This window comes from Phytophthora infestans, genomic scaffold (assembly GCF_000142945.1).
Source record: "Phytophthora infestans T30-4 supercont1.57 genomic scaffold, whole genome shotgun sequence".
Classification (NCBI taxonomy): Eukaryota; Oomycota; class Peronosporomycetes; order Peronosporales; family Peronosporaceae; genus Phytophthora; species Phytophthora infestans.
In genome coordinates this window covers 32,853-48,168 of record NW_003303702.1, presented here as the reverse complement: position 1 = coordinate 48,168, position 15,316 = coordinate 32,853, and the positions used below count along the sequence as shown (strand labels likewise).

Sequence of the window (15,316 nt, the reverse complement as noted above, 5' to 3'; positions counted from 1 at the left end):
GACGTAGCAACGGATCCAGGCTTGGACGCCGTAGACCCAGTCTGGGGTCCAGATCCAGACTTGGACGTAGTGGCGGATCCAGTCCTGGACACCGAGGTAGATGTGGATCTAGCGACTTGGATCCTGCTCCCGACTTCGAGGGGGAAGCGGAAGTCTTGGACGCGGATGTGGATCCCGCCTTGGACGCAGAGGTGGTTCCCGCTTGCGTAGACGTTTTAGAGACCGGAGTCGTTTTGGGTTTGGCTTTCGGGGAAGCACGAGCTTGCTTACGGGGACGGGGGGATCCGGTGCTAGGAGCGGGAGACGCACTACGCGGACGTTTCGCAACAGATGGATCTGCCCCACTTACAGACGGGAGAGGAGCAGAGACGCTGGCAGTACGAGAAGGTCCCGACAAGGGAGGAAGGAGATCCGAAACGGCAGCTGTCACCAGTGCCAGTCGTCGACGAGCCAAATCCCGCTCCGATAAGCCACGATCGCGCTCCAGGACCAGCTGTTGCTGCTGAGTTTGGGCTGCAGCGAGTTGATCCCGGAGTTTCGCGGCGGTCGCATCGGCTTCTTTCAATTTGTCGCCTGGATGGACAATAACGAGTGAATATGGGGTTACTAGCAAGGACTAAAAGAGGATCCACGTACTCGTGCGGCGAAGCTTGGATTCCAGCTCTGTTTGTGCACGCTTGGCAGCCGCCCACTCGGTAGCCGCCTTGTCCCGCTGGAGTTCGCTGTCCGCCAGTTTCGCTTGGATCTCGTCGCGTAATTGAGTTATACGCACGAACTCCTCGAGCGCGTACTCTCGTCCGGCAGACGCTTTCTCGAGCGACTCCTTGGTATCCTGCAACTCCTCAGCAAGCTGAGCCAGAGCTACATCCGGCGACGAAGGAGATGGATTTGGCGCGGGAGATCCTCCACGCGCCGACCCTAAGGTGGATCCGCCATGGGTGGATCCCACATAGTCGTTGGTCACCACCTCCTCTTGGGTCAGACACAACTCGTCACGGAGCCGGTCCAAGCTCGCATCCGCAGCGGCCCCAGCAGTCTGGGAGTCCTCCAGATCCCGCTCGAGGTCGCGGATCCGGGATTGGAGCTGGTGGATCTCAGATCCAGCAAGCGCCGTCTCCCTAAGGAGATGGTCGTTGTCATCCCGCATGACATCTCGCTGACGGGAGGCGCGATCCAGCCGTCCGGTCAGGTCGCGGATCTCGACCAGCCAGCAAGAGTCGCAGGTCCTGCGACCGAGAGGCCGCACGGTGCTCCCACCCCTGGATCTCCATAGCCTGGTCATGGATTTGGGCTCGCAAGGTCTGAAGCTGGGTAGTGTGCAGAGACGCAGCTTGGTCTTGGGCATCTTGAGCCGTCTGGAGCTCCGCCGTCAGGGTTTGCACCTGATCGGAAAGATCCTGGGCTAGAGCCCGCAGATCGGTGGGCGACATGGAAGACGGACTGACCGGAGGTGTGGTGGATGGGGTCTTGCCCGACGATTTGCCGGTACGCTTGGCGGGAGACATGTGTCGCGAAGGGGAGAAAGCCGTTGTGGATGCTGGTAATGCACGCCGTGAACGCTGTTGTGCAGCGCCGACAACGTACAGGAGGCGATTGTGGTGAAGTGCTTTCTCAGAAATTAAGAGAATGGGCCTGACGCGGGTCACTATCCGATCAGTGACATTTCATGAATCAGAGAGGATTGGGTTGATGCACGATGTAGTGCCTGTGGTGGATTAGCCATGACGAGCAGCACCCGTATGAAGTGACGATGGATCTGGTTTTGAGCGATGTACAGGAAGACAAAATCCACCAAGACTTATCTCGGATCCACCCTTACCTGGATTCACTTAGGTGGATATGGGATACACTATGTACCAGTGGATCGAGCGGGGATCCTATGAAGGAATGGTGGTAGGTGTCATCCGAAGGTGGATCTAATAGCCACGGCTAACGAGGAGTCAAGATCCACCGCGAGGTACCCCGGATCCCATACCTCCGAGTCCGGATCCATGGAGGAAGGATCCCGCCTTGAGGGACCTGGATCCAGGGTATAAGGATGATGGATGCAGTGGATCTCGAACTTTCGTGGGACCAAGGAGATCACAGAAGGTTGCAAGATGATGTTGGATGATTGGAGAGCTCGGATCCACGGCGAGTGTACCATTACAGCGAGGTGGATCCAAGCGACCTAGATCCGGATGAGTGTACCCATAACAGGGTGACCATGATGATTACGTCATATATCCGGTGGATCTGAAGATAACACAGCTGGAATGATGGGTCAAGGGAAGAAGGGACATGCAGCCGAGCCTGGTAAGGGATTTAGAAGATGAAAGACATAGAAGGTAGAAATCCAGGCAGGTATAGGCTTAAATATCAATACAGACCTCAATTTGCACAGTATCACGCAAGTGCCTTCCTGCCCTCAAGAACCGGAATTACATTGGCCGTACGAGCTCGGAGAAGGTTGGGAATTGCGAATCTAGTGTTGGTAGTGATAACTGGATAATACATTGGCCAGATCCTACAACCTAGTGAGCGATTTCCTTTACTTGTGCAGATCCGACAGGTTAACCGAATTTATTACTTGGTCGGTTACACCCTAGAGGCTCTCAACTTTCAAGATCCCGTCACAGGAGGCGGCAAGTACGACGCAAAGGAACTACAAAGTCAAGGGAACACACCCGTAAGGCAACCCTACGGCCAGATTCACGATCTAGGCCCCGGATCCATAAGCTCGAATATTCGCTTAGGATTCGGAACAATCCACGGACGCAGAGTGAAGATTTTCCACTGCTGCTCCACCCCATCCCCATGTCTCGCCAAGACACTCAAGCTTCACCACTTGAACTCTTCGGAAGTTACCGAGAGAGCAAGATCCCGCCCTACCGACGGGTACACAAGGTGAGGAAAGTTCAGCAGAACACGGATCATCGGGGGACCCCCTCCGTTAGTCGGTGTCTGGGCGCAGTTGGTAAGTTGGATCTGGCAATCTCGCAGATTTTGCTGATCCCGCTACACCACACATGCACAACGCTAAATATCTCAGCAACCGGCCGAGGGTACCACTCGGTAGCGGCTTCTTGGATTCGAGAGAGAGAGAGCCTGGCGGAGGTCGGATATAGTAACTATGTGCGCCGTTGGCACTGTGTCTCCAGCTCCCCATGTGGCCGAGTCGTGGGTCACTGAACGCCTCCCGCCGCTCTGCGCAGGGGGGGGGGAATGGTCAAGTGGACGAGTCCCGAAGTTGCCGGCGAAAATCATTTTGCAGTCACTTACGTTACCCGGTAACGAGTGCGAAGAGTTTCGTGATGCTGGATTGCCGAAACACGGTCCAGGAGCAGCATTTGCCAGTATCGAATTAAATCACTTTAGACTTCCCTACCTTGTGGTCGTGGTCCCACGCGTGCCGTCTGATGAACCTCAAGTTCAGCTGCTGGTGGTCGAAACGTTGTCGCTGTAGAGGTCAGATCCTCCATCGTCTGTCTCAGCGATGCTCGCCCAAAATCGTCGTCATCATTGGTCCTGCTGCGTGAATGTCGGCACTTTCGCGGTAGTAATAATCGCGCGAACGCAAAGCTCGCGAGTCTCGTGGCTCCTCGAGTGTTTGATGTCTGTGTACATTCGCGTCCCGCCTTGAAGACGGCTGGTGGCGATGGACAGCTGATCGCTCCGAGTCACTGCTGCGGTGTCCGCGTGGACTATCATCAAAGACATTGCCGCCCCGAGTCGTAGCAATCTCACGGGGAGATTCGCTGAAGTGACTTTCGTGGTCACGTGAACGGGGAGAGGGAGTGCCCCTGTACGATGCAGCGTCGACGCCCTCGGTGGTCGACCGACCGAGTCTCCGTGGTACACCGTGTCACGGCTGCGAGAGCGTGAATGTTGGCGGGTCCGGCAGCGACTCCGATCGCGATGTCTGTCACGGTTTCGGCCGTGTAAATGATGTGAAACTCGCTGGTACGGACTGCGACTTCTGTTGCGTCGACTGCGGTGTTGACGGGAACGTTCCCGGTTACGCTGTGGCTGCTGGCCGCGTACGACACAACTTCGGTCCGCCGGAATCGGCGGGGGCGAAGCTACTGCGGCTTCTGGTGGCGCGCCCGCCTGTTCTATCTGGCCTGATTGCTCAACTTGTCGTTGGATCCATTGTTGTGTAGATTCTACCAGCCTCTGCGTCGACTGGGCCATTGCGAGAATAACAGCCATCGTTTGCGCACTCGTGTTTTGAACTATCCGCTGTAGTGGCCGCCGAAGATTGTGGTACATGTTGTATCGTGGCCGATTGCCTCGTGTAGTCGTTGTTCGCTACCCTAGGAGTACCCTGAGCCTGATCTCCTTGTCCGCAAGGAGAAGCGGTCACACCACCCTGAACCACCGGAGTGACGCTTCCTGAAAACCACGCCTCCGGAACTGGAGCTGCCAGTCGAGGTGGTGAAATAAAGCTGACTATGTTTAGAATGTCATTGGGCATTGATCTTCCGCGTGAGAATCAAACCGCTAATATCTCGGTCGACGTGTCCGAGTCGCTGTCTGCGTCTTCGTCAAGGCGCCGAGCCCTGGATGCTGTAGGCCCGATGTACTTGCGAGCGTAACCGAGCGGAGTGACATCAAGTGCTCGTCCAAACTCCGAAACAATTGGTATAGCCTCCATGCCAAAGTCAACTGTTGTATCAGAGCCGACAGTACAAACGTTGATTTTAATTGTCTAGATAAGTCGCTGTCCGACTGAGTTCCGACCTCTTATTCTGGAACGAAAACGGGTTGCGCGTCGTATCGGATTGGATGAAGCAGGCGTACCGTGACACCGACCCACCATGAATTCATCGCGAGATATCTGGCATTCCCATGCCACGTTACACGGTAGAGATATGTAAGCCTCTGATGCCGAGGTTGGTTGACGAACGGACACCACGAAGACGTAGCTGGTACTGAGGCGTAGGCGCGCCCCAGACATAGTGGTGAAGGTAAAGCCCTGGCAGCGTCTGTATGCCACGACTTGTCCAACGAGAAACACGTTCATTGAATCTCCACGTATTCAAGGCCGCTACGGTCGTCGCCCGCCGCGACGAAACACGTTTTAAATCGTACGAACCGAAATAACATTAATAGTGGACGATCACGAAGTTCATCGACCAGATTATCGAAAGGTCGCGTTAAGCGACTGAATGGGATTACGGCGGTTTCACTGAGATCCTGAGCGTCGCCGCGGCGCTCGCGAGACTCGTCGTGGTCTGCGAGGTGGCAAACCCACCCAGGACGACGCTCCGAATCATTGACGACGAAGGGGCTGGGGTGGCCTGACCGCAGGTGGCAAGCTTCGACCAGCCTGACATAAATGGGTCGTCCCAGTCAATGTCCTCCAGCTCGTGCGGGCACTCCAAACGCACGATGTCCCGACCAGTCCGTCCGAGCGCGTCACCGCCCCGGGCGGATTAGGTTGCCGTGGCGTAATTTGAGGGCCTGGCTCCTTGTGCAGCCTGTGCTGTGGACTCGAAAGGGGCTCCGAGCCCGAATTGCTCTCTCCACGCTTGTGCTTCTCCCGGAAGAATCGCAACTACCGTGGTTTTGTCTTCTGAACCGGAAACGCCGGTTCGCCTGCCCGGTTCTTGACCGGTTAATCGAACCGTATACTTCCTGGGACTAATCAATGATTTGCTGCTGGGTGGGTGTACCGCATCGCCCCTGTTCTAACGGAACGCCCATGTTCGACGTTTACGGGTCAAATTACAAGCAAATCTCATAATTAGTGCTAAAAAGTAAAAATTACTCCAAGCTGATTCGGTTGAATGTTCGGCTCGTGAATGACCTGCCTCCACTTTTTTGAAGTGGTCCGCTGATGAGAGCTGCTGATGGCATTTCGGTCGCTTAGCTCTAGCTATTTGTATGCCGCTCTTCCAATTGCCTCTTTTTCAAACTGCTGACTGTAATTAGCTCGCGGAAGGACACATTAAGGTGCAGCCATCTGTTTTAAATAAAGCGTTTCCATTGGTCATTATCGAAGCTCGCTTAGGCCAAAACTTTGCTTAGGACAGGGGCGATGCGGTACCGTATTTCGCATGTAGACCAATACCGCTACTAGAGCGATACACCCACCCAGCAGCGAATCATTGATTAAATTTGAGATCCCAGGAAATCGCATGTCGAGTGGTACCCGACACTAAAATGAAAAAATGACTATCAAATTTCAGAAATTTCACCACAAGCGAATGGTTCGTGTCAGGCCAAAAGAAAGACCCCGACGAGGAGGACGTGGCCGCCACGTGCAGCAATACAAGCTCAATGCTGAATCAGTTGACAAGAAGCTCGCGGCTCTAGTGATGTTAAAGACGACGGGAGCTATGCGAGCCGCCATTTATCACTTTTATTCTAATCTAGTCGCCGCATCGTACAAAAGCAATCAACGTAGTGCTAATGAAAGTGCCGAAGAGCGCGACCGCTGTCTCGCAGCCAGCGGGTTTCGATGAGCTGCTGGCACAACATTCAAGCTGCGTCGACCCAACAGGATCCTGGTATGTGACTGGATTCAGCATGCGTGGAAATCACTTCCTGCTACTACAATTTCTAATGGGTTCAAGCGAAGTAAGCTGGAGCCGAGTGCTAGCTGCATTGCGTCGAGTCAGTTGGTGACCCAGCTCGACAAACTCTCGCTACTAGAAGGGCAATCGGTAGATGAAAGTGATGACTTCGCCTTTCAGGACATCATCGAAGAGACAACTGTCTAAAAATAGAGATTTTGTTTCTTCAGCTTTAAACATCATTTTTGAAGGGGAACCTATCCCTCATAACATGGGGTGTATCGGTCTACATGCGAAATACGGTAGCGGCAATAAGAAAGGGTCAAACCTAATATCTCTGACATTTTATTTTATGTGCTTATACAGGACCTCACTATAAGTACTGAGGTAATTGAAACGAAGTGACGGTCACTCTTTTGATTTTGAAAATCAAAATTCCCGCCCACAACCGAAACAACCAAGAATCCACTCCATCCTCGGCATCACGCACTGCATGTGCTCGACGAAGAACCCGTCCTACGTTTGCGCTGACACAATGCGCTGTGTCTCGCTCCTCCAGCGTATTCGCCTCACGTAGCTGCAGCAGCTTCATGCCTGCCGCCAACACGCCAAGTCTCCTACGTGGAGCCACCGCAAGCTCGTTGTCTGGGCCCAGTCCGCGTTCGGGCTACCAAAGCCACCCTCCATCCATACTGTGTCGAAGCTGTTGAAGAGGGAGGCACAGCTGCTCTCAACATCCATTGACTATTTAGAGAGGAAGAAGGCCTCGTCGCCCACGGGGCTGCTTTGGAGACGTACTTGGTGGGGCAGTTGGTAGAGTTAGAGTCACGACGGGCTGCGTTAGCTTGCGCGAGCGTTCGCTGAGATCTTGAGGATACCTCTCGCAAAGTAGCCCAAGTTTACCAAAAGCGGCTGGCAGCACCACTATATGGCCTTCCACCGCCTCAAGAAGCTATGGTTTTGGGGAAATCTAAGGAGCCACGATGGCTGCAGGATATGCCTAGTTTAGCTACACATCACGGCATTGAGAAGGGCTGGATGACAGTGAAGCTTTCCCAAGAGTGGCTACAAACACTAGACAAGGTAATCGCTGAGCATGACAGACATATTCTGCTGCTGGAAAACGCCAACCTATGGACCAAGGGGTCATAGCGTGGTTGAAGCAGGGCTTTATGGCTGCACGGACACAAGAGGCAGCTCTACGTCTACTTGACGGGGACACGGACCCGTAAAATATCGTACCATCGAAGCGCTTCAGTGGATATATGATGCCGCGAACAAGGTGCCGTCACAGGATATTAGAAACTACTGGAGACATGTTGGTTATACGTTGATGCAGGGAAGGGAAAAATGTGTTGGTATATCCGCCGGAAAAAATTGCAATCAAAATGCTAGATTGCAGGTGACGACGATATTGCAATATCAAATTGGAAAAAAATATGCAATACTCAACTAACTAAGTTTTACACTTGCTCACCGCCATGCGACTTTCCTATCGTTTTGGCAACAAGACGTGAGTCCCAGAAATCTCGGTTACCTTGAGAAACATAATGGCTTCGAACATGACAGGAGTCAGTCGGGATGGGCGGTCCGTTACAACGTATTTAGCTACTAAACAGCCTCTCAACTACTGCAGAAGCTCCTTTCATGAAGCTGAGGTTCTCATACGTCGTTGTTTTGGTCATATTTAGGCGCTTGCGTTCTTGTATCTGGTGATAATAGTCGACCATTTCGCCATGTAGAATGCGTCTAGACGAGGGAGCTGTTTTAACCTCAAACTGCTTTATAACCGTTTTCTCTCGGGTTGACAGGTCTCATTTGGTGTCGTGAAGAACCTTCGTAATGGCTGCTTCGAAGATTGGATCATGTACAATGAAGGCGTCTTGTGCAAGGTGAGGACTCATCTCGGGATAGTCTTCAAGAATAGCATCGAAAGTTCCGCGAGCAGACGTCACGGTAACATTCTTGTCTTGGAGGCCGACCATCACGGCGTCAAACTTCCTCAAGGCTGGATATATGTCTTTGAGTACCTGAAACTCTGCAGGAGGGGGGAGTTCGATCTCACGAGCACTACGAAGCTCGTTTTGAATCTTAAAAGCGATCTATCATCTGGAAAGTTGACGATCAACACGTGTCATTGTTTCGAATCATCACCAGCTCAGTCAATTCTCGCAGTGCAGCCGCTGCCTTGAGGTTCGTCGCTTGTATACATACAGCGCTCAACTTATCAATGACGCGGCATACCGCGGGTTGTGCCTTCACCCAGCGCTTGACGGCCAGGTTGAATTTGTGAGCTGCACATCCAAGCAGCGGTACACCAACTAGGTCAGCCGTCGCTTTATTAGTAGCACAATTACCCCCAATTATAACGGATATATTGGCCAGCGAGCGGTTGTAAACCTACAGTACGTATTCGAGCAGGTCTCGGTGCGACTCAGCGGTGTATGAATTCTCGTCCAATGGAGGGGAAAACCCAAGAAGCACCTCCCTACACTTATCGTCCTTGATGTACTGCGCAAATACAGCAACGTAATGTGTCGTCTTGTGCTTCCATCCATCGAACATAATGGCGAAAAACTCTGGAATTTCAGTCGCGATAATGTTCTCGACGAGTAGTGCAAGTTCACCTATGTAGGTCCGTACAGATTTGCTTGATACATGCTTGGAAGATCTAAGACCAGCTAATTTACGTGTCAGTTCATTATCGACTTCGGAAAAGGGCATGTCCCTCATTATGACCCATTTAAGCCACTTGAACACGACCAGGTCACGTTCACTCACGAATTCAATGGTTTCGAGCCCCAAGTTGTTGTTCGGTGTTTTGAGAGCTGCGGTACATTTTTCTCTGAAGTCCTTGCCCTGGCACGCTTCCAAGTGCCGATTCAAATTAGTGTAACCAGTTTTTAAACGCTGAGTAGGCGTACGTTTGCACTTTAAGCACGTGTACACCACAGCGTCAGCCGAAGACTTTATGTCAAAGTAAAACTTGATAGGGGCTCAGGCATTTCCTCACGTCTGGACTTGGTTTTGGAGAGAGCCGTTGTAGAGATGGGCGAGGCGTACAATGGGGATGTTAGTGATACTGCGTCTGAGCGGATTCAAAAATGAAACCTTTGGTGCACTTCGGAGAAACAAACTATTCCGCAGCTAGAATGTAACCTCTTCCGCTGCGCTATGCCGTAAATTAGAGGCCTTGAACCGATAATACCTCGAAGATAGAATTAACTTCAACATAGACTTCAAGTTACTTAACACTAGATTATTGCAACTCGAATATTGCAATTAAAATACCCGATTGCGTGCCTCCACTAAATTGCAATACATGTACTGTACCAAACTGCACATAGAGAGCCAACTGCAATGTATACTGCAATAGAGGATTATCGAGGAAACCGGTGTAAATTGATTTTTTTTCCCTTGCCTGGTGAAATTGACGATCGAGTAAGATACTAATTCTTTATTTGAGACCTCCTCAATTTGTTCTGACTTACGTAACGTAAACGCTTAATTCGTTGAACCCTTTCTTATTGCCGCTACTTCCTGTACAGTACAAGTACAGTACTGCACCCCGTTTTCGCGCCCTTGGACTTTTGATAAACCTCCGGATCTGATGATCCTGATTGCAAATGACCTGTCAATTGTATGCTAAAATCTGATTTATTTGCAAATACAATTGGATTTCCTCCCCGCGAAAACGGGGTGCAGTACTGTACTGCACTTTCATCGAGACGTCTGTCAAATCAAACTGTCTCGGAATAAACGAGGTCGATGGGCACGCTCAATGCTGCGACTGCTACGGTCTATGGCCGACCAGGTGCTTGCATGGAAGACGCTCCACGCACAAACGCATCAGGCGAACTCGTCGGGAAGCATGAAAGAGACTTTTTGGTCCATGGACGCGAGTTTGTCCACCTTGAATCACTGAGAATCCTCCGTCATCAGGGTCATAGGCTCCGGCTATCGGAGCTTACGCACGTCCAATGGACGGTCCATGGCCGCTTCCTGGTTTCGGCGTGGAAGCTCAGAAGACCCGCCACTCGTCGCTACATGTATCTCATTGCCGAAAACGATGCCCAACTGCAGGAAGCTGCCACAGGGCGCTAGCAGTAATAGCCGTGCGCTTGCGATGTCGGTCATCGAGGAGGAACCGGCCCACATGCGCGAGTCACGTCTCGAAGACCAGGAAAAACATCCCGAGGACATTAAACCTAGCAGAGACGAAGAGATAGACGGACGACCTCGGCCGTCCGCTGCGGCTCCAGCCACCACATGCCCAATATCCCCAGCATCTGGGTCAGAATCGGCTACGTGTACGCAGCCTAGGTCGGCTTCAAGCTCTGCGTCTACGGCCCCCTCATCCGTCGACGAAAGGTACGAACGCTACAGCTCTAGAAACTCACGAGGATATAGGGGTCCGCCACGCAGCTCCAAAGTGGAATCCCGTCCCAATTGCAGTTCAGAGTCTCGTTTAAGACCCCACTCTTCTTCGTCGAGCAGACCTGTGCACGACCCTCGTCACGATGGGCGTTCTTCTCTTAAAATGTATCCAGAGTACTCGCCTCATTCGAAATCGTCAAACTCTTACGAGGTAAACCATCCCCACCATCGACCACCGCGTCGCCATGCTAGTCCTCACTCCAGTAGCCGTCCAAAGTCTTCCTCTATTCCTCCGGACAAGAGATCCGTGTCGACGAAGCGTGAACGTGCGCACCGTCGCACTCCCAGTGCACCGCTCAGCTCTCCCGATGAAGTTCCGAGGACAAAATTAGCGACGAGACTAGACTCCATTCACGCGTCTGCTTCTCAAGATGTGTACGACTACCACCAACGAGCAGCGTCGCGTCAACAAGCGTCGGGACCGCGCTCCAGTTCACGCGAGAAATCCCAGTCGAAGATGCTACCGCCGTTCCGAGAACCTTTCTCTGAACGTGAAAATACTCGTTCAGAGGCGTATTCTCAGGCGAACTCAGCCCATCCGAACCACGGACACAGGCATCGTCGGATGTCTTGTCAGGTTTCACCTACGAGTTCGGAAGAGAACCACCGACCCAAGTCGCCCCCAAGTGCACTTGCGTCTTTGTCAGAAACAGAATTAAATGAGGACCGTCGTGTACGCGCGTTCCAAGACGTGAGTCCTCCTCCTCGGCAGCGCTCGACGTCAAACCCGAAGCCAATGTCTCGCACCCACATTGTAACTGCACAACGTCGAGTGGCTTCGTGTCGAGAATCAAAAACGCCTGCCGCGATGAATCCGAAGTTGATGGGGGCAACTAAGTCAGCAAAGGACCATCAACAGGCTTCATCGCGTCTGTTTTTAAGCTCGCGAGACCCGATTCGTACTCGATCGACTTCACTTCTTCCCAAAAAGTCATCAAAACCTGTTTCAAGTGAAGGTCCGATGGCTCGGTCAGCATCAGCGTCGAGTTTGTCGTCGCTTGGATCCGCACCCTCGCCTCGTATGAGTGGTCCCCAGATGCCGCTACGTCTCCGCCATTACGAAGGAAGATTCTCGAACCGACGGAAGCAAACGTTGTTTTATTTTTCTCTCTTCCCGCCTGAGAAGATGCCAATGCGTGGAGTTGTATTGGCTCTGCACGGCATTGGTGACCACTGCCGACGAAACGTTAAGTTGTACGAGCGGTTGTGCCGAGAAGGCTTCGGTGTGATCACCTACGACCTGCTCAACCACGGCGTGAGTGATCTCGACCATCACAAGACACGCGCACACGTCAGCAACTTCCAATACCTGGTAGACGACACGAACGACTTCATCACGTTTGCTAAGCGATCCATCTATAGAGATGCACTTCGGTACTGGCGGAAGCACCACTCGCAAGGTCGGGTGAGCAGCACGGACCTGTTGTCGCAGCCTGAACTACCGCTTATCGTTGCTGGGACGTCGTTTGGTTCTCTCGTCGGTCTTCACACCGTTCTGGTCGGTGAACATAACTTTGACGCTGCCGTTTGGGGCTCACCCACTGTTGGTGTGACGTGGAGCCCTCTGCTTTGGGCAGAGGCGAAGCTTTCGAAGCCTCTGGCTGCCATCATCCCGACGGCGAAAGTTGTGCCTGCCGTTCAGCACGATCTGCTGTGTCGTGACCCAAAGTTCTTGAAAAGGTTCAAGGCTGATCCACTCACCTCGATGGACATGATGACCACTCGCACTGGGCACGAGTCACTTCAGGCAATGATCCAGCTGCAAGAAAACACTCGGGTGACGGACCCCAGCAGCACATTCTGCGCTGTCCCGACGCTCTTCCTAGCCGGATCAGCCGACGGCATCTCCGATCAGCAGGCGGCCATCAAGTTTTTCGGCACGATGGGGAATTTTGATAAGGAATTTAAGCTATTTGATGGCCTGTTCCACATGGTTTATGAAGAACCCGAGAAGGAAGACGTCTTCCGGTACCTTGGTAAATGGCTGCACCGCCGGTTTCCTGTTGAAAACCGTAAGTAAGATATAGTCGTTGAAAGTAGCTGAGTACAGGTGGAAGTAAAGACGGAATATGATGTTATATGTATCTTGTGTCCGTGTAATGTGAGTCCATTCAATAAACGCCTACTATACATGTAGTAGTGCTATTAATACTAGTACTAGCCGAGTGCCGCCGCTACGCGGCGCTTAGTTCTACTTGTTTTGGCCTTCCCGCCTCCGCTGCGCTTCGGTGGGATAAATATTAAAAAAAAACGCTAAGCCCCTATGCACCTCGATATTTTATTAATCCAGCTCAGCATCACGTTACCTGATTAAACAATTATTATTATAATGATCTTGGATCATGATTCTTACTACAACCTCTTTATTATTGTTGGTTATCACTGTCCAAAACCACCTGCACTTCAAAAAAATTAAACAAACGCTACACAATATGCTTAGTTTAGCGTTGTGCTCGATGCCACGGGCCGTTTCTGAGCCATGAAACTTAGCTCACATCAACGCAAAAGGTCGTAATGGTTGCACTACTTAGTAAGTACTACTTACCCACTTGTTTAATCTTGTAAGTAACTCGCGATTGATCACCTCTCATACAAAACTCAATGAAAGCTAAATATATTTCATTTTGATTTAAACTTAAAGTACCACCGCGTAGTGGGCGCTCAGCTAGTTAATAATAGCGACAGCCTGGATTGAGAGACATCTGTACCGTACTCAAGATTCACTGGTTCGATAGTGACGCCGTCGAGTCTCTTGCACCTTGGAGTCACGGTACATCACGTGACCGAGGGTTCGTCGCTTGAACATCTTGGGCGGTGCCGCATCTTTGTCGACAAGCGATTATCCGCAGCTCTGGAGAAATCACTACAATATCGCGTCCGACCATATCCTAGGATTTGATATATTTTCTTAAAGAAAAAAGCTACAGTACATTTACAAGGTTAATTGAGAGGCAAGGATAATGACATCTTCTACGTCTACATCGGGTCCGTAGCTAGTGTGACCGACCGCTTTACTTCTTTCATCAGCGGCATCTGCGTTCGCGGTGAGAGCAAGTGTAATACGAGTCTTCCTTTTCTTGGCAACGCGAGCGCCCCTGGTGCAAATGGAGCTGGAGGGAGCCATAGCATAGCAGAATCCGGTTTCATCCATGTTGTAGATATCTTTAGGCTCGTAAAGGTCGGTCAAATCTTGTGGTCGCTGACGGCCGAGCGCTACTTCGACGGGATCAGCAGTGCCAGCTTCGCCAGGGAGTTTCCGGCTCCGCAAGATATGCCTCCGCTCCCCGTCAGTACACCCTCCTTAAAGCGATTGTATCGATATTTTAGGGATATTATTTTATACCAGTACCGGAATGGAGAGCGATTACTGTACAGCACAAGAACGACGAGAAGTGGTCAACGAAGATTCAATCTGTGGGGATTTGACAGAACTTCTCCCAAGAGTGTGCCAGCGGCAGTTCCCGACGCGAAATATGTTGACCCTGGGATGGTCTAGCGAAGTCTCCACCGTTGAATGCTTGCTGTGCGCTTCAACACGTTCCTATGTTGTTTTCGGTCTGATGGAGCCTGCATTGAGACTTCATCGGCAAATCTGACGTGTTTTTTACTTTCGCCTTGTGGTGGTTCATCACTGCTATTTTCCCAAAATCACATTTGCTTGAATTGTCGTCACGAACGATATTTCCGAATATTTTCTGCTGCGAATACGCTTTACCCGTTAGACTTTGTACGTCACACTCGGTTTGATGTGGTGCAATCTCTGTCGTGTCTTCGTTCGGTTCGGAGATTACTTCCTGAATGCGGTTAAGTGTCACTAACTCTATTTTACGGGTTTCGGCGATAACCACTCGACTAACCTTCGATTCCAAGGCTTCCGTATCGAATGAATCCGCGGCAGAGTTGTACTTCCCTACTACATGAATCCATTTAGCGGCTCGCAGCGGTGCCCAGAGTTCTTTGTGAGTATTTAGCTGCGAAAGCAGTAATTCTTTTCGACTTGCGATCACCCCTAGTGATTGCTGTATCGCGAGCCTTGAGTAACCTATATGACCAAATTATGGGCAATAGCTGCCTTGACACCGTTGTTCATTCCTGTATATTCAGCGAGATTCACCGTGGTCGATGAAAGGAAAGCGTTAGCTGGGATCACTATCGTCGCGTTAGGTAGCTTCCACAGTATCCACGAACAGCTGCCAAATCCACCGTACTTTTCGGTCTTCGCTGAATCGTCAAACGACAAGACAAACCCTCTGTAGTCGCAGGGCAATCTCGCATACAACGAAGACGGGTCCATACAAATCGGCGGTGAGCCTTTTCTCGGCGGGGCCAACGGCGCCAGCGATTCTTCCAGATCTACAAAGTTCATAAGGCTGGATTGA

The 15,316-nt window shown here is 51.5% G+C and overlaps 3 protein-coding genes across 3 annotated transcripts; 2 read left to right on the top strand and 1 right to left on the bottom strand.

The window, feature by feature from the left end:
• Positions 1–3,469: 3,469 nt before the first annotated feature.
• Positions 3,470–4,456, bottom strand: PITG_17743 (uncharacterized protein; the record flags this gene model as incomplete). Its single annotated transcript, XM_002896553.1, has 3 exons — positions 3,470–3,737; positions 3,823–3,901; positions 4,150–4,456. The coding sequence occupies 3 exons, from the start codon at positions 4,454–4,456 to the stop codon at positions 3,470–3,472; spliced, it is 654 nt and encodes a 217-aa protein (XP_002896599.1).
• A 1,940-nt stretch (positions 4,457–6,396) lies between these two features.
• On the top strand, positions 6,397–6,905 carry PITG_17742 (uncharacterized protein; the record flags this gene model as incomplete). The annotated part of the gene is made up of 2 exons (XM_002896552.1): positions 6,397–6,564; positions 6,867–6,905. The coding sequence occupies 2 exons, from the start codon at positions 6,397–6,399 to the stop codon at positions 6,903–6,905; spliced, it is 207 nt and encodes a 68-aa protein (XP_002896598.1).
• Positions 6,906–10,268: 3,363 nt separating this feature from the next.
• On the top strand, positions 10,269–14,363 carry PITG_17741 (serine protease family S33, putative; the record flags this gene model as incomplete). Its single annotated transcript, XM_002896551.1, has 7 exons — positions 10,269–10,402; positions 10,584–10,871; positions 11,130–12,913; positions 13,127–13,165; positions 13,673–13,726; positions 13,931–14,223; positions 14,313–14,363. 7 exons carry the CDS (start codon positions 10,269–10,271, stop codon positions 14,361–14,363), a joined length of 2,643 nt encoding a protein of 880 aa, XP_002896597.1.
• Between the last annotated feature and the right edge of the window lie 953 nt (positions 14,364–15,316).